Source organism: Cervus canadensis, chromosome 11, assembly GCF_019320065.1.
Source record: "Cervus canadensis isolate Bull #8, Minnesota chromosome 11, ASM1932006v1, whole genome shotgun sequence".
NCBI lineage: Eukaryota > Metazoa > Chordata > Mammalia > Artiodactyla > Cervidae > Cervus > Cervus canadensis.
In genome coordinates, this window is record NC_057396.1 from 5,130,502 (window position 1) to 5,157,549 (window position 27,048).

Sequence of the window (27,048 nt, forward strand, 5' to 3'; positions counted from 1 at the left end):
CTGTATCCCACCGGGCTTTTCTGTCCATGGAATTCTCCAGGCAAGAGTACTGGAGTGGACTGCCATTCCCTTCTTCAGGGGATCTTCCTGATCCAGGGATCAAACCAGGGTCTCCTGTATTGTAGGCAGATTCTTAACCATCTGAGCCACCAGGAAAGCCCAGTGCCTTTATAGAAAAATAATTATTTTAATATGGATAACTATGAAATGAAGTTACATAATCTGAATTTTTTAATCAAAAATATTTCATATAAACTTTCTTAATAATATCCATCTTAAAATAATGCCTGTATATATCTACATATACCTATGTAGAATACACCCATTCCATTGCAATTAAAACATTTTGGATGAATATGAACATTATTTTGTAATTGAGTAAATCTGGCGTAGCTGTTTTAAAAATTAGCCTTGGGACATATTTGGATTGTCTACAAAAACTGATTTCAGTTGAAACATTTCATGTTGAAAGTTATGTCTATCTCTAAAGAAGCTTTTTATCCCAAACAAATGTCTAAAATTAGAATACTGAGCTAAAAATACAAGTTCGTTAAGCTTCTCTTTTCCCAAAGGTAGTCAGAATAAATAGTATGACAGACTTTCAAAAATGGAGAACTAAGCAAGTTATAGGAAATTCAGCCAAAATTTATCATGCTTCTGTATTTCAAAGGTCAAACAATTCTTTTAGAGTATTTGACTTTTTCTAAAGGAAGCAAGTATTTTTAGCTCATTTTCTTCTGTAATAATACAAAAATGTGGTGCCTTTTCCCACTGAGCCTGTAAATCTTAGCTAATCTGGTATGCGTGTGGAGCCAGGGCTATCCGCCCTGTAAGTAAAACTCATGGACCCAGTTTGGTCTGGAGGGAAGTTTCCAGGATAGTTTATAAAGGAAAACAGGATTTGCCTGGTTCATATAGTGGACTTTTATGGACTCAAAATCTAGACATGAGCCATTGGTCCTTTTTCAGTTTCCCTTCTCTTATCTAAGTGGCAGTACCATTTCTCATAGGATAAAAAAGATACTTTAAGATATTAAGTATTTTGGCCCCATAAAAAATTGATGTTTTGGTTCACACTATTTAGAAAAATAAGAAGAAAGGCAGTAGAAGAAGTCAGTAGTCCGGAAACACTTTGAACACTGCTAGATTATTAAATTCTTAAGAGTACCCTACCAAAATGGAGGCACATGCCTATACAAAATCAAAATTTAGAAACCAGTCAAATATCTATCAATAGGTGAACAGATAAACAACTGTAGCATATCCATACAATGGAATACTAGGTAGCAATAAAAGGAAATGAACTATAGATATAATATGAATGAATCTCAAAATAATCATGCTAAGGTGAAAAAGTTATGATCCCATTCATAGAAAATCCTATAAAATTAATGTCAACTTTACTTTCTTAAAGCAATTTTTTTCTTCAGCCAATACAATTTATGTCTCATTTCTGGATAATACATGGCACACAAATGAGTTTTCCCTTCTTGAACCCAATCAATTTATTTAAAGTAGGTTAGTTTAGTGAACTAGAAACCCAAATTTAGAAATGGAGAAAAACTCTAAAAATACACATCTTTTAAACAGTTTATCTTAGTAATAGCAGTCTATGTCAACAGAAGTAAAAAAAGCCATTTCCTCCAACCATTCAAGATAGGTCCTTGTCATACCCCATTTTCCAACACAGTTTTAAACCACCATAGTATATTTAATTATGTCAAAAGGTATTAAAACATTTAACCAATGTTGAGAATGCTTTTTGTTTTTTTTAAATATTTGTGGCATTTACCGAAGTTATCTTCAACTTCAGAACAACCCTTTTGACTAAAAAATGTGTATATATGGATTTGGGAATAGTTATGACTACTGTATGATAATCTTAAATTCTTAAAAGTGATAATCAAAATAGATTTGCAGTTTTATGTTCCCACAGCATGATCCTGAGATTCAACACTCTGACCGATCTCTTTTGTAATTTATGCTACTTAATTGTGGTCTCAAAGTAATAAAGTTATTATAACACTGTTCAAATTACCATGACCATAATGAATAAAACAAATGAGATAATCTATTAGAGTACGCAGAGCGTGAGGCTGAATCTCATCCCTTCTTATATAGTTTTCAACATGCCCATTAAAAATAAAATATTCATGGGAAAATACCAAAATGAATCTATGATTTACTCAATATTAGGAATTCAAAAAGGAGAGATAATCTTAGCTTTTCTAGTATCTGCTAACATAAAAGAGAGTCTGGAGGGAAAGAAAGCCAAAGATTTGCTATTATTAAATTTAGAAAAAAAAAAAGTTGCGGTGATTATTTTCACATGGCTCTGAAAAGAGGTATCATTTTGCTCTACTTGACTAAAACTATGGACATCTGAATTTCTTCACCATTTTGGGCTAAGAGTGTAGTACAATATGTTCAATATTAATACTACAATATTAATTTTTATTTATTTAAATTATTTTTTAATTAATTTTTCAATCCCTCAAAACCAGTAACTGACCCTGGTGTGTTATTACTATATACATGGAATGGCAACTACACAATATTCACTAGTTGCAAAATATTTTTTGCAATATAAATAATTTCTATGAAGCTATAATTTCTATTAAGAGTAAAGCAATTACTTGCTCAAAAATAAAGTTAAGATATCTATACATAGCAGTCTTGTTTCTATTTTCTGGGTTTTTCAAGAATTCTGATGAGGGCTCTTGGGGATGTGTTTTGACCTAGGCCTGATGAAAGAAATGGAGAATCTTAATTAGTAAAAGGGAAGAGGAAAAGACATAATGGGGAAAAGGATTCCTTATGAGTGGGATCATGGCAACAAGACAGGGGTGTGCACTTGGCTGAAGGAGGGTAACTGGCTTAACCAGAATTGAGATAAAGAAAGAAGACTACTGACCATAGACCATAAACGAGCCAGGCTGCAGAGTTCAGGCCTGACCTCACAGGTACTAAGGGAACCACAGGCAGTAAGAACCACATTCTTAAGCGTAAGACAGGTAAAAACATTCACACTCAGGCGGGGGAACCATCTTTTCTCCAAGGTGAACATCACATGCATGCTCAATCTCACAGAGCAAAGACAATGCTTACAGTTTCAAAGTCTTCTTTTGTTTTTTCCTGAGACTAGAAACTGCTTTAGAAACATAAAAATAGCTAAGCTAATCTGAATGAAATTAAACAATTTAAAGCTTTATAAGGACAAGTTTTCCAAAATTCTGTCAACAAACCCTTTGTTAAAGGGAATAACTTCCATTTTTAACTAAGAAGATATACTAATGCCTTTAAAGTTGTCTTAATTTTTCAGAATTTTGCATTACCCTCACCCATACTGACACTAGCTTACATGACCAGAGAATTCTACAGTACAGACATGTTTTGTTAATCCTACACAGAAGTACTTAGTAATTTGTAAACATTTTGAAGTCTGATACTTTCCCACAGTCCATAGCAAACGAGCTATATAATTATAAAATAATGTCACTGATTTCATTTTGCTTGTTAACTCATCTGTACTAATTTCTATTAGAAAAGTAAAAACAAAGATATCTGACAACTTTGAACAAAAGTGTCTGGCACTCAAGTATTGAATGGATCCATCGCTTTTTCTTCATTATTCCTTTGTACAGTCTGTTCTTTGAGACTGGAAAGTTTCTTCTTCCTTTCTTGATTATCTTGGTAACCTTATTTAAAGGCATCTTCACTTAAGACTGTTCTTTGTGAAAATTTTCCTGACATCTACATTAAGATAATCCAGAAAATAAGTAGGATGAGAAAAACACAAATACTTGCTTGATACAAATACCACCAGTTTCTATGTATTTGAGCAATTCCAAATTTAGCCATATATTGGAATTTCATACATTTTCCCAGTTGTGCCAGGTAAATACACTGACAACTGAAACTTATATAACAAGCTAATAATATGTTATTCTCCACATATACGAAGCTAATTTAAAAATTAAAACTTTTCATAAAACCTGTCTCTTTCAGGTTTCTAGCTCTGGCTTAGACAAATCTAAGGGATCAACACTGTAATTTTAATACCATACAAATTTATTGATAATAGAATTTTAATTTATAAGCCTTAACTTTTATAAAGCTTTACTACTAAAAGAAGTATCTAAAAACTCCTGATAATTTTAATGAGAGCAACTATTTACACTTATACTGATGTATGAAATAAAGACCTGAAGGTAGTTCATTTATTTATCAGATTTAAAGTTTAAGATCTTAATAGGAAAAAATAAACAGGAGACAATTTCAAAACACTTTAACACGGAGAACTTTTTGCTTGATCCCAAGTCTCATTTGAATTAATTTCTGCTCCTATGTTTCCACTTTATTTAAAGATCCAGTGCTACAGTGCTCTTCCTAGTCAAATGTGAAATTAGCAGCCCTCATTGTAAGAATGTCTGCACTGCTTTAGCAAAGATGATGTTCATGAATTATTCCCTTACTTGATTTCTTGATTAAAGAAAGCATTTATGAGAGAGATAAAGAATAGAGATTTTCCTGTCACCAAGTTAACTGGTCTCTGTGAGGATTCTATCTAGTATAGTATCTAGACAGACAAGTTAACAGAATCTAATGTGAGTGGAGTTCTGACAATTCCCACTTCCACAGTTCATTCCAACACAATGCACCTGTCAGCCTAGTGCAGAAGAGCTAGAGAGAATAAAATGAGGCGTCTCATGGTCACCTCTGCCCACCTGAAAAAAGTGCAATAATCCCTCAGCTTCTACTTCCTCTATAATCGGTGAGCCCTAAACACAGAGATCTCTTTGGTTTTAAGAATGAGATTCTCTTCATGAGTCAGACAAGTGCCTGTGTTATAGAAGGAAAAAGTGGCCACACCCGCTCCACCTAAATAAGATACCTTCACAAGCAGTGCTTCTTTGGGTTCACCAGGGAGAAATGCTGATAAAAGCCAACAGAGACCCAAAAGAGTACTCAGGTAGAGCACTGTTCACTTCTCTCTTCTAGTGATTTTGACATTCTTTCTTTGGAATGTCCACTAGAAAAACGTCTCCCTTCCTAGTAGTATCATTACACTCTAATGGATTTCCTAAAGTAGCCTACCTAAGTAAATAAGCTGTGCCACCTTTGTTACTGTTCAAATTTTTAATTCCTGTAAGTCACTGTAAGCACTACTTCAGGCTACACAAATAAAAATCAGACACACTTCAAGGCTGACAGGATGCACACACTACATATCAAATGTGGGGGCTGAGGGGAGAGACCTCCAGGGAGTCAAAAGGACTACTACTATTGTGGAAGGAGCAGACAGTGTCAACTTTCTGGGAATAGCAATGTTAACTTAGGTAGCTTGGTAGGAAGAGGCCTTGAAGTTATTCTTCAGTGAGGACAGGCCCCCGGAGCACAAGTTTTTCTCTTTCCTAACAGAATATCTGTTTTCAACGCTAAAACATCAGACAAGAGCCTACCTGACATTTTGGAGAATTGGCTGTGCTCGGATTGATATTCCGCATTGCCTAAGAGTGAAAAATAAGATGGATAAAAATTACTTTAAGCCACATGGGTTGGCTGTGTAGGCTGACTTACAAATTCCATCCAGACATATCACCATAGCACAGAATTCCCAAGCTAGCTCAAGAAGAAGCAGACTGAGGGAGACAGGAGACCATGGAGTCACCACAGAACACACGGAAGCCTCAGCAGTGTTCACAGCGTTGAGGGCAGGACAGGTGTCGGGACTCAAACACAATCTGATACTGGTCGGGTAGGTTCTTTACTTCTGAGTATTAGATGAGCAGGGAAAATATAATTTGATGTTTCAGTGATAAGAGAAACTGTCAGTGGAAGTTCACAGGAAGCCAAAAGACTTAAACTGAATTTATACTGATTGCTAAAAAACAAACACCTTAAACAATACACCATTAGTATAAGATTAGAGCAGGTCGGTCACTTCAACAGAAGGATAGACAACACAGTAGGCAGTAAAGAGACAAAGAAGTCACCTTTAAAGGAAGCTATTCTGTCCGGGACCGTCACCCAGAGTAAGAGTGGGAATAAGGCTTAGGAAAATTCTTTAGAATAAAGAATTTCATAAGCAGCAGCATTCTGCCCACCGGCTGGGAAGGGGATGGGAGACAGCTGATCTACAGCAACGAAATGATGGATTTTAATCTTTCTTATTAATAAGGTTTCTTGGTTTTGATGGTCTTCAATTCATATGTGAAATAATATTTACTTATACCATCTAGTACTCATTAACGACAAAATGAAAAGCAAGCAATGAAAACAGGCTGTGTAAAACGTACCCTGAAATTACTTTATTTCTTCTAATAGCTATATAATTATATTCTTGATGATGCTACCTTGCTCTGGTGATAAAGTTTTATTTAAATGAAAAATGTCTTTCCTTTATAGTAATATGTTAAAAGTCTGTCAGAGGTATAATAAACTTGTTAACGTGCTTCCTTTTTCTACTTTCTTAAAGGCAGATGAGGAAATACTTCTTTCAAGACCACTTCATGACACCACATAGGGGCATCACCTCCCTCGCTCACTTCTGGGCCCAGCCTCACCACGGGACACTGGCCGGCTACCGACAGCGCAGTTTGCAGGTGTGGCGGTCTGGGGTGCTTGTGGCTCAGTTTAACTCTTAGGTACCAGTTCTTCAAGTCCCAAATCAGAGTTCAAGCACTACATCCAGTTCATCTATTTCCATTAACACTCAAGTGACACTATTAAAATATAACCTTCATGAAGAAAACAGTACCTTGTTCAAATGTCTACACCCTGGCAACAAAAATGTACCATAAACGATATTTTTAATGCCTTATCTTAGTATGCCATGATTTAGGGCAGGGGGAATAATATAGACACATGTATTTCATGTTTGTAAATAAAGAGAAGGTCTGGGGTGGGGGTGGGGGGAAGCATAAGAAATTGTTAGCTATTTACTTCCAGAAAAGAGAACTAGAGAAATGGAAAGGGAGATTTTATTTTCACTTACACCTTTTGTACACTTTCAAAATCACACTGTGCTTTTATTACCCAAAATATTTATATAAAAATTTTAAAATATACTAAGGTCATACACCCAACATCTGAACTTTAGATTTTATCATTCTGAAATTTGAGATGAGGGATTATATTTTTATGGCACAAAAAAAGCCAACAGTATTTCTGAAAGAAAATCTATAGAAATGGCCTTAAAGGTTTCCAGCTGTCTAATGTTAGAACCTACCCTTCCCAACGTGAAAAAAACCACCACAAGCACGTAACTTTAAGACACTTGGGGATCTTCTAAACTTGGGATAGCCCACGTTACATTTTAAATAAAACACATCTTAGATCAGCAATAGTGAAAGCTATCTGTCCTGTGAGAAGTATCCTACTGGTGTATTCTCCTAGACAGATAATTTGTTTAAAGTAAAAGATGTTTCTCCCCAGGTGATGTTCCAGTTCCTCCCTTAGTGAAACCTTCAGATATTAAATGGTCTGCAGTTCCCTGTACAGACATACCTCACTTTATTGCACTTCACAGACACTGCAATTTTTTTTTAAAACACACTGAAGGTTTATGGCAACCCTGTGACTAGCAAGTCTATCAGAGCCATTTTTCTAAAAGCAATTGCTCACTTCACGCCTCGGTGTCACATTTTGGCAATTCTCACAATATTTTGGCCTTTTTCGTTATTATTTTATTTACAACAGCAATCTGTGATGTTACTATTGCAAAAAGATGACTCACTGAAAGCTCAGGTGATGGCTAGCGTTTTTTTCAGCAGTTAAGTATTTAAAAATTAAGTACTTTTAAAAAATGTACACTGTTTAAGACTTAATGCTATTACACACTTTAATGGACTATAGTATGGTATAAACATTAACTTCTACATGCACCCGCAAACCAAAAACTTCGTGTGATTCACTTTACTGCAACACTCGCTTCACTGTGGTGGTCTGGAACTGACGGGCAGTATCTCCGAGGTATGCCTGTGTATTTGAGGACAAGCGCCCTTGCTTCCCTGACTCCTGCCTGACTGCGGTGAACATGGCCAGAACGCCTCTGTGTGATACAGGTCACAGCCCACGCGCTCAGAGGCCAGCGAAGAGACTCAGACGAGGACAGAGCCGGACAGAACGTTTCTGTGTCCCTCTAGTTTTAGAGAGACAACGCTCCTCTGCCACCGACAAATGCCGGAACGAAACACACCCAGCTTCAGGTAGGAAAACAAAGCCCCGAGAGCGGAAGGCTGGTCTCTAACCTGGGGCCTCACCTGCCGAAGCAGTTCTTGCTGCTTCAGTCGCAGCCTCTCCTTCTCCATCTGCAGCTGCTGCAGGCGCATCTGCTGCTGCTGGTTGGAACTGCCGCCACCCAGGACGCCTCCCTGCGGGCTCTGGGGGGCCAGCGGGGGCGGCTGCTTCACTGGAGCACTTTGACTGATTCTCTGGTTCATGGCTGAAAGGAAACAGAAGATCTGGTCTAAAAAACTAGCAAAGAAAAACGATATTCAGTTATTCACAAGCACGATGGAGATAGGCAACAGAGCCTTTTCTGTATAAGACCAGAAGTAACCTAAAAACCCACCAATAGTACAAAGGGCACATTAGTTTATTATTATTAGACATGCTTGTCATCAGTGTAACATGTAAGGCAGCCATGAGACAAAAGAAACAAGCAGCAGCTCTAACAGGCAAGGCCATGGAACAGTCTAAGACACACTAAGTTAAAAGCATAGTACAGAACAGAAAAGTGCTTTTTTACAAAGGGAGAGGAGGCCTATATGGATATACTACATGCATATCCAGAGAATCTGAACTGAAGGACAGCTAAGAAGCAATTAACACCTGTTGGCTCTGTAGCTGGGGAACTGGGTGACTAAAGAACTGATGTTCAAGAGAAACATTTTTTGTAACTTTTCAAGTTTGAATAATGTGAATGCACTGCTTATTACTAAATATATATCTAATTAAAAATATATCCCTCAAAGTAACTAAGAGAAAGCAATCTAAGCAGTAAAGTTCAAGATTATTAATCTTTAAATATAATGCTAACAAATCAAGTAGATTAGATGATCTGACACATGCTTCAAATAAAGCCTGTCAGAGTCTGGATGGCACAGACTGGTCTCATCCAACACCACTGTACCCCCTATACAGCCAAGGGAGTCAGTTATTTTTTTTAGTTGAACCTGTAATACACCATTTGACAATTAGAAACAGACTGGATTTTTATACTAGTGAATTTCTGCCACTGATACATTGATCAAACTATGGATTGTGGTAGCCTCAGTAAGCAGATGGAAGTCTTATTACATGAAAATGGCAGTAAGAATGATATATTACCTTTTCAGACATCTACTCAACTTTTTAAGGTGAAATTTCAGGTCATTGTTTAATACATACTGACCAAAAAAAAAACCTCTGCCCAATGACTTCACAAACACTCGAAGAAATGATACTAATCTTTTACAACCTTTTGCAGAGAACAGCAAAGAAGGAAACTTCACGACACTTTTGCGACCAGCATATCCCTAATACCTTATGAAGACATTAAAATAAAGAAAAATCATAGATGGCTCTCTCTCATCAACCTTGCTGCCAAAGTCTGAAAAGATCCACTGTTGGTGCTCATGACTTAATAGATCCCGGCCACAAAGCAAACTCCTTGTGATGATCTGCACATGTCCTCCGTTGTGCCGTAGGCACAGCTCTTGGAGGCTACTTGACAAACCTCCCAGCCTTTCCCAGAGTCTGCCATGGACATTAAGAATCATCCTCTTTCAGGGCACTGCCCTGGGACTTTGTCTACTGACATTTCTCACCTGACTGTAATTTTTTATTTACAAATTTGTATCTTCTCTTCCCAGGTGGCACTAGTGGTAAAGAACCCTCCTGCCAATGCAGGAGACATGAGAGACATGGGTTCAGTCGCTGGGTCAGGAAGATCCCCCGGAGGAGGGAACGGCAACCCACTCCAGTATTCTTGTCTGGAGAATCCCATGGACGGAAGCCTGGCAGGTCGGACAGGACTGAAGCGACTGAGCGCACACACACCTTCTCTTAGACAAGTGCCTCGGGAGTGCGGACAGACCCCAGTCAAGCATGTATTCTCAGTGCCTAGTCCAGCAGCTTGGCATAAAATCTGTGCTGAGAATAAACACTGAAATGATTCTCAGTCCTTTCACTATTCACTGAGGCAGAAGTTTAACTTTATAAAAGATACGGCAATATAGAAATCCTACCAATTTCCCCACAGACTACCAACTCTTCTATGTGGCAATATAAAATTGATTTGAAGCCAAGGATATTAGAAAAAAGGAAAATTATAGACCAATCCTCTCTCAGAAAGCCTTAGTTCAATTCAACCTACTGAGATATTAATATAAGGTGATAACATTTTGTTCTTACTTTCCCCCTCTATTTTTCCTGTAGTTCTTCTTTTTAAAAAATTTGGCCATGCCAGATGGCATGTGGGATCTTAGTTCAACGCCCTGACCAGAGACTGAACCTATGCCTCCTGCTTTGGAAGCACAGGGTCGTAACCACTGGACTGCCAGGGAAGTCTCTTTTTCTAACTTCTTCAGTTGAACTCACTTAGCTTAAATCTTTTCTTTGAACATTTAAGTCAATAAATTTACCTTTAAGGACTGCTTTTCTCGCATGTCCCACATTTGAAATCGTACATATAATTCATGATTGTTCTCTTTCAAATATCTGCAATTTCTATTTTGATTTCCATTTAACTCATGAGTTATTTAGGAGTACAGTTTATACTCTTAAGCATATATTTAAAATTTTGAAAAATAACTGCCACAGAGAAGCAGAAAAAAAATATATTATGAATCCTCATGTAGTCATCACCCAGCTTCCCAATGATCAATACCCTACTGATTTTATTTTACATCTGTCTGACTTTTCCCTCAATTACTTTCAAGCAAATAATATAGCCTCTCATCTGTAAATAACCTCAGTATGTATCGTTTGGGAGTTTTGCTTAGATTTTATAACTATTTTCTGCCTAATGCTGAAAAACTTGGTTCTAATAACATTAATATGTATTATTCTTTTATACATATACAATTATTTCAAAATAACATTATGACTGAACATTAAAGTTATGATGAACAAAATGATAATTAAAAGGTTTGAATTCTTTGTCATTTTTTTTTGTCCTTAAGATATTTCGTTAAGTATATCCAGCCAAATCAGCTTAAGTGTTACCTGAAATAATTCTTCTTTATGTAACTCAGCCACCAACTCAAATACTGGTTCACTTGTGACACTGTGCTTTTAAATTTTATACACTTGTTTTACTTACCACCCACCACGGCCCTGCCCACAACAGTTTAAAAATCCAAGCAAACACAGATCCAGGAGGGTACTGTACTACACTGAAGTAGTATGTTGGTAGCATACTCTTAATATTCAACTTCACTCTGCGTTTTTGATAATAACATCCTTGAGACTATGCCAAAGTAGTATTAGAGTTTTTCTCCCATTTTCTTTGAAAAATAACTGACTAGTATTTCATTCAACTAATTTCCTATTAGGTACCACAGTTCTAATTATAATCTGTATGTTTTAATAGCTGGTGGGGCAAGCCATATTTTTTTTGAAGCCAACTTTTGATTATTGGGATCTAATTTTATTGCTTTGTGGTTAACATAATCTGGTTCGCACACTGCTTTTTGAAATCTGTGACTGATAGGTGGTCAGTCCCTGCTTTTGTCCTAGGCCAGGGCCAGCCAGCTGCGTCATGCCTCTCTTCCTGTGCTCTCAACACTCTGAGGTCTGATATCCCGACAAGATGACTGGCCCCAGGCCTGTCTGTGCTCCCTGTTCCTTGTGTGGTTTTATTTTCTGACCGACAGAGACTTTTTTCTTTTAAATTTATGAATCAAGTTAAGTCTTTTTGGTTATTTCTTTTTAATGTTCTGTCTGATACAGCAGAGAAGGGATGTCCAAAAAACATGACTCACTGCTTCGTATTCTTCAAAGCCTTATTAATCTTTCACACAGCAAAAAAGCCATATTTATGAAATGTCTTTACAAAGAATAAACGGCTGGTACCTTAATAATTATGGTTTACAGTTAGTATTTTACAGGGGAACGGACAGAAAAAAGCCAAACACTTAATAGCTAAGATTTGCCCCACTGGTGGCTCAAGACGGTAAAGAATCCGCCTGCAGTACAGGAGACCTCGTTCGTTCCCTGGGTTAGGAAGATCCCCGGGAGGAGGGCATGGCAACCCACCCTGGTATTCTTGCCTGGAGAATCCTCAGGGACAGAGGAACCTGGGGGGCTACAGTCCATGGGGCCACAAAGAGCCAGACACGACTGAGTGACTAAGCACAGCACAGCAACCTCATTAATACAACTGCTTGTACCTACCTGTCACCAACATTACTAGATTCACAACTGACAGGTATCATAGGACGATATAAAAAACATGGCCTTCAGAGTCAAACAAACCGTGATCAGAGTTAGGCACATCAGTTCAGTACTTCATCTAATTCCCAGTTTCCTCATCTCTACCTTGGGGATGGATCACTGTGGGTGTGTGCACTCAGTCACTCAGTTGTGTCCAACTCTCTGCCACCCCATGGACTGTACCCACCAGGCTCCTCCGTCAATGAAACGTGCCAAGCAAGAAGACTGGAGTGGGTTGCCATTTCCTCCTCTAGGGATCTTCCTGACAGGGATCGAACCTGTGTCCCCTACACTGGCAGGAGGATTCCCTACCACTGAGCCAGGTGGACGCCACTGTGGGGCTTATAACTAAAATATAAAGCATCCATTATATTCCTGGAAGACAATACGTGCTCCAAAAATGTTAGCCTCCCCCCTTCTCCAAACAGTTCTTTCTAAAACTTGAAGATTATTAGTTTTTCAGATAATCAGCAGGGGTCACAGGACTGGAAAAGGTCAGTTTTCATTCCAATCCCTAAGAAAGGCAATCCCAAAGAATATTCAAACTACCACACAATTGCACTCATCTCACACACTAGCAAAGTAATGCTCAAAATTCTCCAAGCCAGGCTTCAACAGTCCAGGCTTCAACAGTACGTGAACTGTGAACTTCCAGATGTTCAAGCTGGTTTTAGAAAAGGCAGAGGAACCAGAGATCAAATTGCAAACATCCACTAGATCATACAAAAAGCAAAAGAGTTCCAGAAAAACTCTGCTTTCTCAACTATGCCAAAGCCTTTGACTGTGTGGATCACAACAAACTGTGGAAAATTCTGAAAGAGATGGGAATACCAGAGCACCATACCTGCCTCTTGAGAAACCTGTATGCAGGTCAAGAAGCAACACTTAGAACCAGACATGGAACAACAGACTGGTTCCAAATAGGAAAAAGAGTACGTCAAGGCTGTATATTGTCACCCTGCTTATTTAACTTATATGCAGAGTACATCATGAGAAATGCTCAACTGGATGAAGCACAAGCTGGAATCAAGATTGCCAGGAGAAATATAAATAACTTCAGATATGCAGAGGACACCACCCTTATGGCAAAAAGTGAAGAGAAACTAAAAAGCCTCTTGATGAAAGTGAAAAAGGAGACTGAAAAAGTTGGCTTAAAGCTCAACATTCAGAAAACTATGATCATTGCATCTGGTCCCATCACTTCATGGGAAATAGATGGAGAAACAATGCAAACAGTGGCTGACTTTATTTTTCTGGGCTCCAAAATCACTGCAGATGGTGACTGCAGCCATGAAATTAAAAGACGCTTACTCCTTGGAAGAGAAGCTATGACAAACCTGGACAGAATTCTAAAAAGCAGAGACATTACTTAGCTGACAAACATCCACCCAGTCAAAGCTATGGTTTTTCCAGTAGTCACGTATGGATTTGAGAGTTGGACCATAAAGAAATCTGAGCGCTGAAGCGCTGAAGGTAGAAGGAAAAGGGGATGACAAGAGGATGAGATGACTGGATGGTATCACTGACTTGATGGACATGAGTTTGAGCAAGCTCCAGGAGATGGTGATAAGATAGGGGTGCCTGCAGTCCATAGGGTCACAAAGAGTCAGACATGACTGAGCCACTGAACTGTCTGAATTGACATACAAATGCCCTGGCTTGAATTCCCATACCTTCTCTCCCCATCCCTCGACTCCATTATGCTTGTCACTATTTCTAAGTATTTTATGATTCACAAAGACATGCATAGATCTTTTCCTACAAGATCTAAACAGGAAAAAAACAGGTGGTAGAGTTTGAGCCTTAGTTCAACCTCCTTAGGGATCCTTCTCTTTTGGTGAAAATGTTCCTGGCATTCCCAAAGGGCACTCAGCATATTTTCTCAAAGAGATGTTTCCATACATTGTGCTGTATCAGTTTTGAAAATATGGGTTAAATATGAATTGGGGGACTGATCTGAGTATCTATCACGTATGGCGAACCTCTCACTATCTGAGGTTTAGAGCAAAAAACTACTGGGAAAAATGGTTTCCATTCCAAGCAGTTAAATAAATTATAAAAAAAAACCAAACAACTGCTAGAGAATAACCCCTAAGTAAGTTGAAAAGTGTTGAAATGATAAAATATGACTGATTTCAAAACAGATTCTAGAGTTAAGAAAACTCTAGAATTTAAAAAAAAAAGCTAGTTAAAAAAAAGTTTTGAACTTTCCACATTGCATTTTTATTAAGTAATATTGCATATAACAAGTTAATGTAAATATATATTCTTGTGAAAACTAGCTGGACAATAACAATATTGTATGAAAATAAGCATAACTCTCCTCTGCGCCTCACCAGTTTCTCAGAATTAAACGCCAGTGATCAGTAATGCCGTAATCAGTAATGACAGCGACCACTGCCGATGGCACACGGAACTGGTTGGTACGGTTGTTTCCAAACCTAAACTGAGTGCTAAAAACCACAGAAAGGGAAAAACAGGGAATCAAAAGACAGAGTAAAAACGCCACAAATTAAAAAGAAATCTGCACAAAATATGCAATAGATACAGTTTCTCTGGCTAATAATGGTCAGTCCTTTTTGTTGTTTACTTAAATGCTGTTTGTTACCTGTGGATACAAGCAGTCCTACAAGTTTCTGTATTAAGGGTTCACTTAAGTGACGAATTCAAACAACTTTCTTTATGAACTGAGGCTGGGATTTCTTCTCTTCAGAAGCATCCCGTTCTTTACCTTCTGACCATCTCAAGCATTTCAACAAAGCACAGAGCTGAGCACCCACATGGGGTGCACCAGAGACCTCACAGGCAGACAAGAAACAAAACAGGCTTTGTTTCACGGGGGAAGCGGGCAGGGCAGTTAAAAAAGAAAAGAACTGCATTACCAACTTCTTCCCCTGAGTGATCAACCACCAAAATCCAAATGTCTCCAGTTTTAACAAAATTTCTAAAAGGTAAAGAGAAAATAAATCCCTAACACAGGACAGAATTTTTAAAAAAAAATATGCTATATTTAAAAATTCAGAGTTTGCTGCCTAATAGTAACAAGTTACTATTTCATAACTTGAACAAATCAGTCAGAAACAAATCAGTCCTGACAGCTTTATGGTAGCAAATTATACAGTCAGCAATTACTGAAGGAAAAAAAAAAAGACCACCTTCTCAAAAACAAAGGAGGTCATCACCATGGGTTCTTTTCAAATGTCATTCTCAACATCTGAGTTTTCAAACTTCAGACAAATTTTAGGTTTGCATAATTGGTATCTTCAATCTTGTAGTATTACAAAGTATTTCAGATCTGGTAATCAACTGTAGACTGTGATAATAAAGTCTATCCCAGTAATATCATTAAGTGTAAATTTAAACTTAGAAACATTTTTTTTGAACTTTTAAAACATTAACACATCAAATCTCCCCAAACACAAGAAAGCACTTCTTTATTTTGTCTAATATTTTATCAAACTTCAGACATTACATGGTTACATGTTAGAATGGCTGTATTAGTTTGTTCATAACATTTGGAAAGAAATTTTAGGTTTTTCCTGTATTGATAAGATACTTAAGACTTCTGTAAAACAGTAGGCTTATTAAAAGAAATGAAAGTTTTCTGAAAACAATCTAACAGGCCACCTGTCAGTCTTAAAACAGTGAAAACAAAACACAAAACACCCACTGCTAGTTCAGTATTTCAACATGACTGAGGGGATTGCACTGTCTCCAAAAAGCTGTTACTAACGGGCACAATAATTTATGTATTTTAAATAAGGCTAGGGTCCCAATTGAATGACTGAGTACCTTTTCATTATTAATATGCAAAAGATGTGTCTCAACACTGTTAAGCTATATCTCAATGAAAAGTTACTCTGAGATACTTCACCCCTTTATCAGTAGTTTTAATAAAGTCATAGGGCTGTGTGTAACCATCACCACTATCTAATTTCAGAACATTTTCATCATCCCCCAAAGAAGCCATGTATTCCTTTGGGAGTACACTTTCTATTGCCCCTTCCCCAGTTGCTGGTAATCATTAAACTACTTTTTGTCTCTTTGGAATTGCCTATTCTGAACAGGTCATATATGTGGAATCAATTTTGTAACTGGCTTGTTTCACTTGGTATGTTTTTTAGATTCATCTATGTTATAGCATGTATCAGCATTTTACTCCTTTTTATCACCGAATAACCTTCCATTGTACAGAACACTGCCTTTTGTTAGTTTGTTCATCGGTTGATGGAACATGTTATTTTCACCTTTTGGTTTTTATGAATCATGTGGCTACAAACATTCAAGTTTGCAGGTTTTTGTATGGACATATGGTTTCCTCTTTGGGGCATAAGTATCTAGGGCGCGGAACTGCTGAGCCGCACAGTGGGTGCACTTTCTGAGAAACCGCAACAAAAGTTTTCTCGAGTGTCTGCGTCCGTTTTCAATCATATGGACAATGGATGAGGGTGCCAACCGCTCCACGTGCTCGCCAACACTTACTGATGCCTGTCTTTCACTTCAGCCGTCTTACTGAGAATAAAGTGGTATCTCATTGCGGCTTTGGTCTGTATGATGTGGTAAGAGCTAATCTCCTCTAAAAATCCACGCTAGGTCTTATCAAAGGCACACTCTGTACTTTTCTCCCTTCCCAATTATCAACTGCCAGGCCCCCTAAACTGGGTTAAAGTATCTGAATCTTTAAACTGTTCAAAAATATCAATAACGTCTCTATTTAGGTCAGTTTGATATCATCTTCCTTCAACCATCTATCAAAAGTCTGGCATGAAAATTCATTACAATGGTATTTTTCAAACAATACAATTGTGAATAGAGCTTAAGAAACATTCAACAGAACATTTTCTCCTCATCACCTCATTAAGCAGTTTGGGGCAGGACACAGGAGTTGCTAAATGAGGTGAGGAGGAGAAGGGAGAAAGTAGTCTTAACTAGCCTTCAGTTCTGTCTGTCTCCAGAACGTAACTGTTTTTTCCCTCTACTATGAAAACAGTGTTTAAGGTACAAATAATGAAATGACTGGTCTATAGAGAGACAGGGAATAAGGTTTAAAAATCTACCTGGCATCAAGAATTCATGTTAGATTAATGAGTAAACAGTTCCATTAATAATAGCTTTATTTCTAATTACATGTAATCTATTACTCTTTCACTAGGGGAATTTATAATTTAGAAGAGATGAATCTGAGTTTTGACTGCTAAGCATGAAAACTGGTCCTTTTATATAGTGTAGAGCTTGACTGGCTTCTCATCCTTTAATGTCCCCCTTCAAAAAAGTGTTCCTGACTACCTCACCTCATTCCCTTTTGGAGCACCTTATGATAAAGCCCTTCATTGTACTGAACAGGTTTTGTAATGGTTTATTTACTCAGTAGCCTGCAACCCCCACCCCCAACTGTTAGCATAGTGCCTGGTATGTAACTGGCACTCATCTGTTGAATGAGTAAGTAAGTACAAAAAGTTTTTATCCCTGGTTAGTAGGATGTTATTAGTAATGCACAGGAGAATCTCCAAATTGAAGCAAGTCCAGAATGAGTTCTGAAGTGACCTCAGCAACCAGGGTAGCAGAACATGAGCATAAGACAAAGAAAACGAACCACTCCCCTTCTAAGTCACTCCAACTGATTTCAGCAGAAATCGATCTGGCTTTTCCCTCTGGAAGACTACAATCTCCTTTTCTGTTTATCTGAGTCTCTGGGTTGGCACAAAAAGTGGCATCACCAGATGGATCTCTTCTTCAGTGCCGTTTATAAGACACTTGCTATTAATGCAGAGGGGATGCAAATAACTTGAAACACAGGTTTCTTTTAAAAATAAATTTTCTTATGTTTGATGGGAGGGGTTTTATTAACACAAATCATTAATTTAAATTATCATTCGTTATGCAAAGAAAAATACTTCTTCACTATATAATTATTTGTATCACTGAACCATCATCAAATAGAAACTATGTATTAATTTCACCTCATTAATGAATGTGAGGAGAAGGGGGTGTCAGAGGATGAGATGGCTGAATGGCAACACCGATGCAATGGACATGAACTTGGGCAAACTTCTGGAGATGGTGCGGACAGGGAGGCCTGGCGTGCTGCAGTCCGTGGGGCTGCAAAGAGTTGGACACGACTGGGCGACTGAACAACCGTGTATGTCTACTCACCCTCAGCAAATAGAAGAGATTGAATATATGAATAATAGACTATTTTGACACTATCCTCCTGAATAAAACATAAATTAAAGAAAAAAAGACTAAAACTGCAAACCTCAAGTTTGAACTAATTTTGATATTCCAAAATAATTATGATATTCCAAAAATATTCCTTACACATCAAAACGTTCATTTCAGTGTTTGTTTTTTTTTAAGTTAAAAAAAAAAAAAAAGTAGTGAGGGCAACAATTTGTAACAATCTCTAACAGTGTGTTTTAAACTGAGCTGCACTGAGCACATGGCCTGGAGTTATACTTCCAATCAGCTTACATCAGGCCTTCTATTACAGCAACTTCAGGGAAGTTTCAAAGTTCAGAAACCGAGCACCCCAAAACTGTGTCCATCTTTCAGGCAGTAAAACTGAACCCTGCTAACACACGCACGTTTCAATTCCTGTATGTGTCAGAGCTCCACAGTGGAGACAAAACTTAACTCTTCCATCCAGCACCGGCCATTCCCTGTCAGATGTTTGCCTGGGCATACTCACCATGCGATAAGGCTTATCTTTAGATTAAGCTGAAAGATTGCCTAGTCTCCTCTTCACAAGTAATTTCCAGCTGTGACCAGAGGGCTAAAAGTTAAACTTAAATGGTGCAATAAATAGTTCAAAAGCATCTTTGAAACCTCAGGGCACTCTAATCCAGAAAGCTACTGAGAAATAACCTTAAGCAAGAATCCAAAGCCACCACTGAAGAGTTCATACTCTAGCATATTGCATTAAATCACAATAATTAAGAAGGGGGTTCCCTGGTGGCTCAGACAGTAAGGAATCTGCCTGTAATGTGGTAGACTGGGGTTCAGTCCCTGGGTCTGGAGGAGTCCCTGGAGAAGGCAATGGCAACCCACTCCAGTATTCTTGCCTAGAGAATCCCGTGGACAGAGGAGCCTGGAGGACCCCAATTTATGGGGTTGCAAAGAGTCGCAGATGACAATAATTAAGGACTGGAAATATTCTTAAAACATCCAGTATATGAGTCCAAATAAGCTGAGAAGTCAGGTATCTTTCTGAATGAACTGGTTATACTGTGATACCAGAATAACTTGGGTCTTCTGATTTCTAACTGAGAAGGTACATTTTTCTATCTCAGAATTTAATTCATATTGAATTTTTCTGCATCACAGTTTAATTCAAATTCATATTGAATGTATTATGCAACTACTATGGAGAAAAGAGTATGCTAACTGATTTCTTCTAAAGGATTTTTCAAGGTCATACAAAATGCCAGGTGAGAGAAGTGTTGTAATTGTTTTTCTCACTGGATAATGTGCATTTAAAAACGACACTGAGTGTTACCTTTAAAGAGGCACTAGTTAAATGAGAGGCATCCAGAAGGAGGGAATAAAACTGGTAAAGAACTCAGAACTCTTAATGCATGGAAAAAACTAGAGAAACCACAGTAAGAGAGAACGTTCTGATATTAGGACTGTATTCACAAATTTGAATGGAAGTAAACTTCTGAGTAATAAAGGAACACATACTTTCTGGTCATTAGAACCTTCCTTAAATAAAATGGATTGCCTTGTAACGTGGAAAGCTCCTAGTCAAGGGAAAGGTCAAAGATGAGGTTGGAAGGTTATCTCTTAAGGATGTGGCAGAGGTGAGGCCTGATAATTCAACTGGTTTCACTTCTGTAACTGGAAACTCACTACCTTTGGTAATTTCCTCAAGATGAGTCACAATATGTAAGTCACAGTACATAAGTAAATGCATTAACCATTGTCATCTTCCTCCCTCTGAAATTTCCATGTATTAGTATTGGTGACTTAGGTGTGTTTCTGAAAGATTAACTGCTTGTAACCTATATTTCTTTAAAATTCTGGGTGTCGAAAGATCAAGTCCAGATTCTAGTTCTGTCACTTAACTATGCAACTTGGTAAGTCATGATTTTCTTAGACCTCCGAGAAACTCAGACTTGGGGCAGCAATCCCCACCTCTCCCAGTGTTTTTTAAGCGACGTTGGTGGGTCTGCAGTCACAGGACTGGGTGGCATCCTGCTCAGCGTGCAGGGGTCAGGGCGCTAAACGCTCTCAGCGCCCAGGGCACCCCCTCCCTCCTCCTCTGAGGAAAGGTGACGAGAAGAGTCACAAGTTGCTTTTACGTGCCAAACTTGGTGAGATTTATCTGTTTGAAGACGTTGCAGTTAGCAACAGCTCTATTTACCTAAAACACAATGAAACAGCTTTTCCTCCCCGCCCTAAGTAGTTAATAATATAGCTCACAACCAAAACTGACATTTTAGGATCACTAGGTAATATTTAAAAGAGGGTAAGGAAAACAAAAACAAAGGAAAAACTTGTTTTTAATGCTGGATAATCAAGAGACTTGCTTCAGTAAAAGTTCACATGAGCTGATGCTGGTATCCTAGCTACCCAAGACTCCATTAGTGGAGTTACAGAGTTAGTTCCTACAGCCTTTGGGGCTTTCCCTTCCTCTACAATAGACGCAAGATATTTAGTTGGTCATTAGGTGCATCTTTATCGAAAGCAAAATATTACTTTTAACAGCTATCAGAAATATTTGCTCTTAAAGGGAAAAGGTTAATGCATGTCTGAACACGTAAAAAATTTAACAGACTTTTAACTACTGATGCAAAATATTTAACTGTGATCAGAAAGGTGTGCTGAACAACTTTTGGTTTGTGACTGAAAAGCAAGTTTTGGGATGCCTTGAAACCAAGGACCAAAATTAACATCTAGGTTTTAATTACCTGTTACATTTCCATGCATAGAATGTGTACGCACAGAAAGGCTGTCAGTGATTTCAAAGGATATTGGGTTTCTGCCAACCTAGGTTATTTATTACCTCCTTTAAGACTCAAAAGATACACCTTTTAACCCACATTGCTAGTTCCAGTACTTTATTTACACCAAATGTGTTTTTAATCCCAGTGGTCTCATCAGCACTGATTTCCAGAAACACAGATTCTAACACTTTAATATGTTCTTTCACATAAACAGGGACATTACATAAAAGATCAGTTTGCTGACCATCAGTACTTTGGAACAGGTTGTTCATCCTGAAGAACGGGATTGTAATTTGTTTGCTTTCATTAGGGCTTTCACTGGAAAATATTCATATGACTATATTATATAAAATAAATAATTTTACAATGTATAAGAAAATGTTTAAACTTGAGACTTTTTATGTTTGCAAGCATAAAATCTGTAGGGGGAAAAAAGTGTAAATATGAAATTATTTAATGACCTGTGTAATATTCAAGCATCAACTTTCTTTAATAAAGTGTAAAAACGGTCCTGGTATGATTCCTTAAAAATAGATGAAAGCCCTCCTTCTTTCACAGCCAGTATCATTTGGTTCTTATTGCCACTGTATGTCACCTCATGATTTGTTACAAATTACCAATCAATGCTGTAAAATAATATAAATGTCAAAAATATATAGCTTTTATAGAAGGGCAAGAAAAGGGTATGAGATTAAGAGATACAAACTACTATGTATAAAAAATAAGCAATAGGGAAAAACATAGTACAGGGAAACAGTCATTATTTTGTAATAACTTTAAATGGAGTATAATCTATAAAAATGTTGAATCACTAAGGGATATACTGAAAACTAATACGGTAAATCAACGTAAAATAAAAACTTCAATAATTTTCTTTAAAGATATGGTTTTTAAATGTTAAAGAACAAGAAAATTGGATAAAAAGGAACCAATGCATAACAAATTACAAATTTCCTAAATTTATATTATATGGATAACTTATTAACTTCATGGGGGATGTGAAGAACTGATTAAAAAAATTATTCTAAATATAATTATTCCAAAGCATCTGATAAAGAACAGAAATATAAGACAGGTTGATGTTTGAAGGCAATTACGTGATCAAGTCAAGCTCACACAGAGGTCAGGTGTATTTTCCACTCTAAAATGTCAAAAGACATAGGTCAACTTAAGGTAAAAAATGGTAAATACTTTAATATAGATTTGGGGAATACAGGAAAGCAAATTCCACAACCACGAAGGCAATAACCTATCATTTGTTGGTGTTTGCATGGTTCAAAGGGTCAGAAAGGGGATAGTTTATATTTTTTTGGCAGATCAAATGCAATCTACCATAGAACTTCAGATTTCAAGGAAAACTCCTTCAAGTCCAGCAGCTAACAGCTCGTCTCTTTGCTGTCACTGTGGGTCAGAGACCCACACTGTTTTCTTCCCCTTTCCTGTTCCGCGTCAGTTACACTTGAGCTCTCTGCCTGAAAAGGTCTGGAACAGATTAGAAGTCGGGCCACAAAATAAAAAGCTTTGGCAAGCTGTCAAGCCTGTCTGGAATACACATACAACAGTGGGCCCAAAAAGGGAAACTAAAAGCAGTAAGAGTATTTTATGAAACCTTTTCTTGGCATACTTAATTGTACGCTCTGTGTACATATGTTGAGGTGGGAGGGAGACTATTATTTTTTTGGTACTTTCTTCCATTTAAAACAAAAGACCAAGCTGTGTGTGTAATTAATGGATCTACTTAAGCTCATAGCCAACTTGCTTTACTTCACTTTTTATTAACTGAAAATACTTAAAAACAAAAACCTTTGTTCCAACTGCTGATTTCTATAGCTAGCTAAGAGTTAATCATCATTTTTCATAACCTCATGTAGAGGGAAAAAAAATCCCACAGTACCATTTTAAAAAATCTCCAAATGTGGACAAGCTGAATTCATTTCATTAAAGATGATTTGAGGAAACATGGCTGTTATCGTTCTAGCCCATACAAATGGCAACATTTATTAAATTTTCTACCTTACTTGGTTTCCTGTTTCAACCACAAGGGCTTATTCAAGTATTAAATAGAATCTGAAGTTGCAAATTATTAACATGCCACATTACTTTTTTAACACCCAAATAGGTCTTGAAGCTCAAAAGGCTCGCATTTAAGCCAAACCAGGTATCTGTCAAAGTGACAGTCTCTGCCCTGATCCCACTCTGACTTTACCTGAATAGGGGATCAGTTCCTAACACTGACCAACCGGTGAGCTTGGGGCAGCAAACCCAAACGTCGGGGTTTTTAAAAGGTATACATACAGACACAGAACTGTTCGGAACGTTCCTAACAGGGCAGTTATTTTGCCCAGCCCTGGGTAGAGTTCTCTTTCTTCCCTTTTACCCCAGATTGTGTTTTGATGGCATTCAAGGAGTTAATTCCTCTTTCCCGTAAGGGCCCCGCAGTTGTTGTTAGGTCAACCCCTGCAAAGCTTCAAAGGTTCCGAGTTCCCTCAGTCTGACCTACTCAGTGATCTGCACATTGTTTTCATTTAGCTACATCCAGTCCAAGACGAAAGCTTTAAAACCACAATGATCTGCTCCTTTTTAGATTCATTTTTCCATGGCTTTGGGAAAATATCTCAGAAACCGAACTGAAGAAAAGGAAAACAGTGAAAAAATACGGATATAAAGGCCCCAAAGAGCTTGTATACTATTATCAAGATATGCACATTTGGGAGGGAAGTATTTCTTTGTGCAAATGGTGATTTTTGTCATTTGATTTGAGGGAGAAATATGGCTTTACTTTTTGTTTCCTAAATGAAAAACAAAGAAAAAAAAAAAACCCTTAAAATATGGGTGTGGGGTTGGGGAGTGAGGGCAGAAACGAAGAGAAGGGGAAACGCTTCCACTGGCCTATCTCTAGGTGCAGGGTCCCTGCCCCAGCTGAGGACAGAAAACATTTTAACATCGAAACACAGGATGGGAGTCACTGCTCTCTCAAGTTAAGCATAAGCAGACATCAGGTCACTCACCGACAAAAGCTGGTATTTCAGGTTTTAGATGAACCAACAGCCTGATTATTTCTATAGCTAGAAAGATCATTTTAAACAAGATCACTGTACTTCTCAAAAATGTTAAAGAAACAGTGAGTCTGGTTAGTAAACCACCACAAAATTCCTCCAATCCCATCCCAAGAAGTCAAAGCTAAAAAGTTGATTTAGATCCAAATTCAAGTTTCAAGTGAAAGGCATAAGCATTGTACTAGATAAGTTGGCTAGGCAGTCATTTTTTTAAACTATAAAGCAACGCAACTTAATTTAAATGTACCTTCCAATATTCACATACCAAAAACCAGTAATCAAAAATATTTAAAAAGATTTTGAGATGAACCTTTACCAAAACGAGGGTCAAGCCTGGGGTCTAGCCAAGAGGTGGTCTTGTTCTTGTGGTTTATATAGTATATTTCTCCATCCTGAGTCATGGCTTGTTCCCATCCATCAGGAAGAGGACCTATAAACAACAGGAAAAAAAAATCATGGTTGGTTTTTATTTGGTGCACCCAAAAATAAAAAAAGTGGGAGAGGTGCTAATTTAAAAAGAAAACACATCCTGACATAAAACAACTCATTAAAGTAGACTTAAGATGTGTTCAGGGTAGAACGGTACACCTGAATACTTGATTCTTCTCTGCTAAGAGAAACTATCCAATAACAAAATCTACATCCCCAGAGACACAGATGTAAACAAACTTCAGATTTTGGGAAACCTCTCTGGAAGGCATGACCCAAGCAATTACTATCGGTGTTAATACAAGATGCGGAGTGCTGCAGCTCAGGGGCTGTCCCCCCATCCAGCCTGTTTCGTGACAGCACCTCCCCAGAGGCCCCAGAGCTCTTCACGAGGAGTCTGTGCAAGAGTTCTCACAGCGCTGTGGCATCACAAACACCGCTCAGTATAGAGCACAGTTAGCTCAGCCTGCCAACTGCCTCCGATTTCCATTCTTTATGTGACTGACACACCAAGAACACTGTAATAGAGAAAACGGTGGAAAAGAGCTGGTTCTCAAGCAGCCCGGAAGTTGCTAGGAGGTGGGGACCGGGCTGGAAGTTTCAGTCTGTTAGAGATGTGGGAAGGGGGGAGAGTAAGGACCAAGACTGCTGGGAGGCACGTTTCTCAGGAAGAAAAAGGAGGTACAAATTCCAAAACTACAGCGTGAGGAAGCAACACCTGGGAGACAGGGCTAAGAACACAGGAAGTTTAGGATGATGCTAGGCTTCCCTCCTAGCTCATTCAGGAAAGGATCTGCCTGCCATGCAGGAGACCGAGGTTTGATTCCTGGGCCGGGAAGATCCCCTGGAGAAGGGAACAGCTACCTATTCCAGTACTCTGGCCTGGAGAATTCCATGGACTATATAGTCCATGGGGCTACAAAGAGTCGGATGTGACTGAGCGACTTTCACTTTCACTTTGGGGCTTCCCTGGTAGCTCAGCTGGTAAAGAATCTACCTGCAATGCAGGAGACCACGGTTCAACTCCTGGGTCAGGAAGATCTATTGGAGAAGGGATAGGCTACCAACTCCAGTATTCTTGGGCTTCCCTTGTGGCTCAGCTGGTAAAGAATCCACCTGCAGAGTGGGAGACCTGGGTTTGATCCCTGGGTTGGGAAGATCCCCTGGAGAAGGGAAAGGCTACGCACTGTAGTACTCTTGCCTGGAGAATTCCATGGACAGAGGAGCCTGGCAGGCTACAGTTCATGCAGTCACAGAGTCGGATACGACTTAGTAACTAAACCACCACCAAGATGATGCTATCCTTACGAGGGTAGCGAGTTGCTTTTGAGAGGAAACAGTGAGGAAATGAGAGGCCTAGCATAAGTGATCAAACCCAGGCACATTTCCTCTTGTCTCCTCCACTTCCCACCCCCACGAGGATCAGGAGAGGCAAAGGGAAACGGACCAACAGGAACTGACTGCTTACTGTGCGCCAGGCACGGTGCCAGGTACACATGCGCACGGACTCATCTAATGCAGACGATGACCGAGGACGCAAGCAGCAGGACAATCTCCATTCTAACGGGAAACTGAGGCAGAGCGGCTCAGCTGTATGTCACAGAGCCAGCGTCAGAGATGATACTCAAACCCAGCAGCCTGATTCCTGAGCCAGTTTCCTCATAACACTTCTTTTCTTTAAATTTTCATCATTTTTAAACTTTTAAAAAAACTTCACGTGGAGGGTGACTGCTTCACTGTTGGTTTCGGTCACACAGGAATGTGAGTCAGCAGCAAGTATACACACGCCCCCTCCCTCTTGACATCCCTCTCACTCCTACTTCTTATTCATCTCCCACATCCAAGATTAGAGACTAAGTGTGTCTCCTGTGCAAAAATGGAACAGTCCCTTTTTCTAGGCAGTAAGTCCCCTGCATACGAGCCGTCAAGTTGTGAACTTGCAAGATGCAAACGTGCACGCCGACCGTGTTTCCGTTCGCTCAGGTGCCGGCGCACACTCACACGCGTGCACCCCCCACACGTGGCTGTGCTTCTGTGCACTTCACTGTACAGGGCGCGGCAGCGCAGCACGTTCAACCCAGCATCGTCCCATCGTGCTTTCAAGGAGGACAGAGCTGAACGCAGCAAGGAGCCTGTGCTCCCGGGGCCGGCAGGAGGGAGACCGGCTTGCCCCCTGCCTCCCATCGCTGAGATGCTTC

General features: G+C 38.7%; 1 protein-coding gene across 8 annotated transcripts in view; it reads right to left on the reverse strand.

The window, feature by feature from the left end:
* YAP1 (Yes1 associated transcriptional regulator) overlaps positions 1–27,048 on the reverse strand; it is a 125,353-nt gene that overhangs the window by 15,793 nt on the left and 82,512 nt on the right. Inside the window, exons 4-6 of one of the 8 annotated variants that reach the window (XM_043482663.1) lie at positions 24,738–24,851; positions 8,265–8,446; positions 5,463–5,510 (exon numbers count right to left, since the gene is read on the reverse strand). In XM_043482663.1, the coding sequence (XP_043338598.1) occupies positions 5,463–5,510; positions 8,265–8,446; positions 24,738–24,851 (344 nt within the window). Of the gene's footprint in view, positions 1–5,462; positions 5,511–8,252; positions 8,447–24,731; positions 24,852–27,048 lie in introns of all 8 variants that reach the window. The other 7 variants (XM_043482660.1, XM_043482662.1, XM_043482659.1 and 4 more) reach the window with 7 other exon arrangements.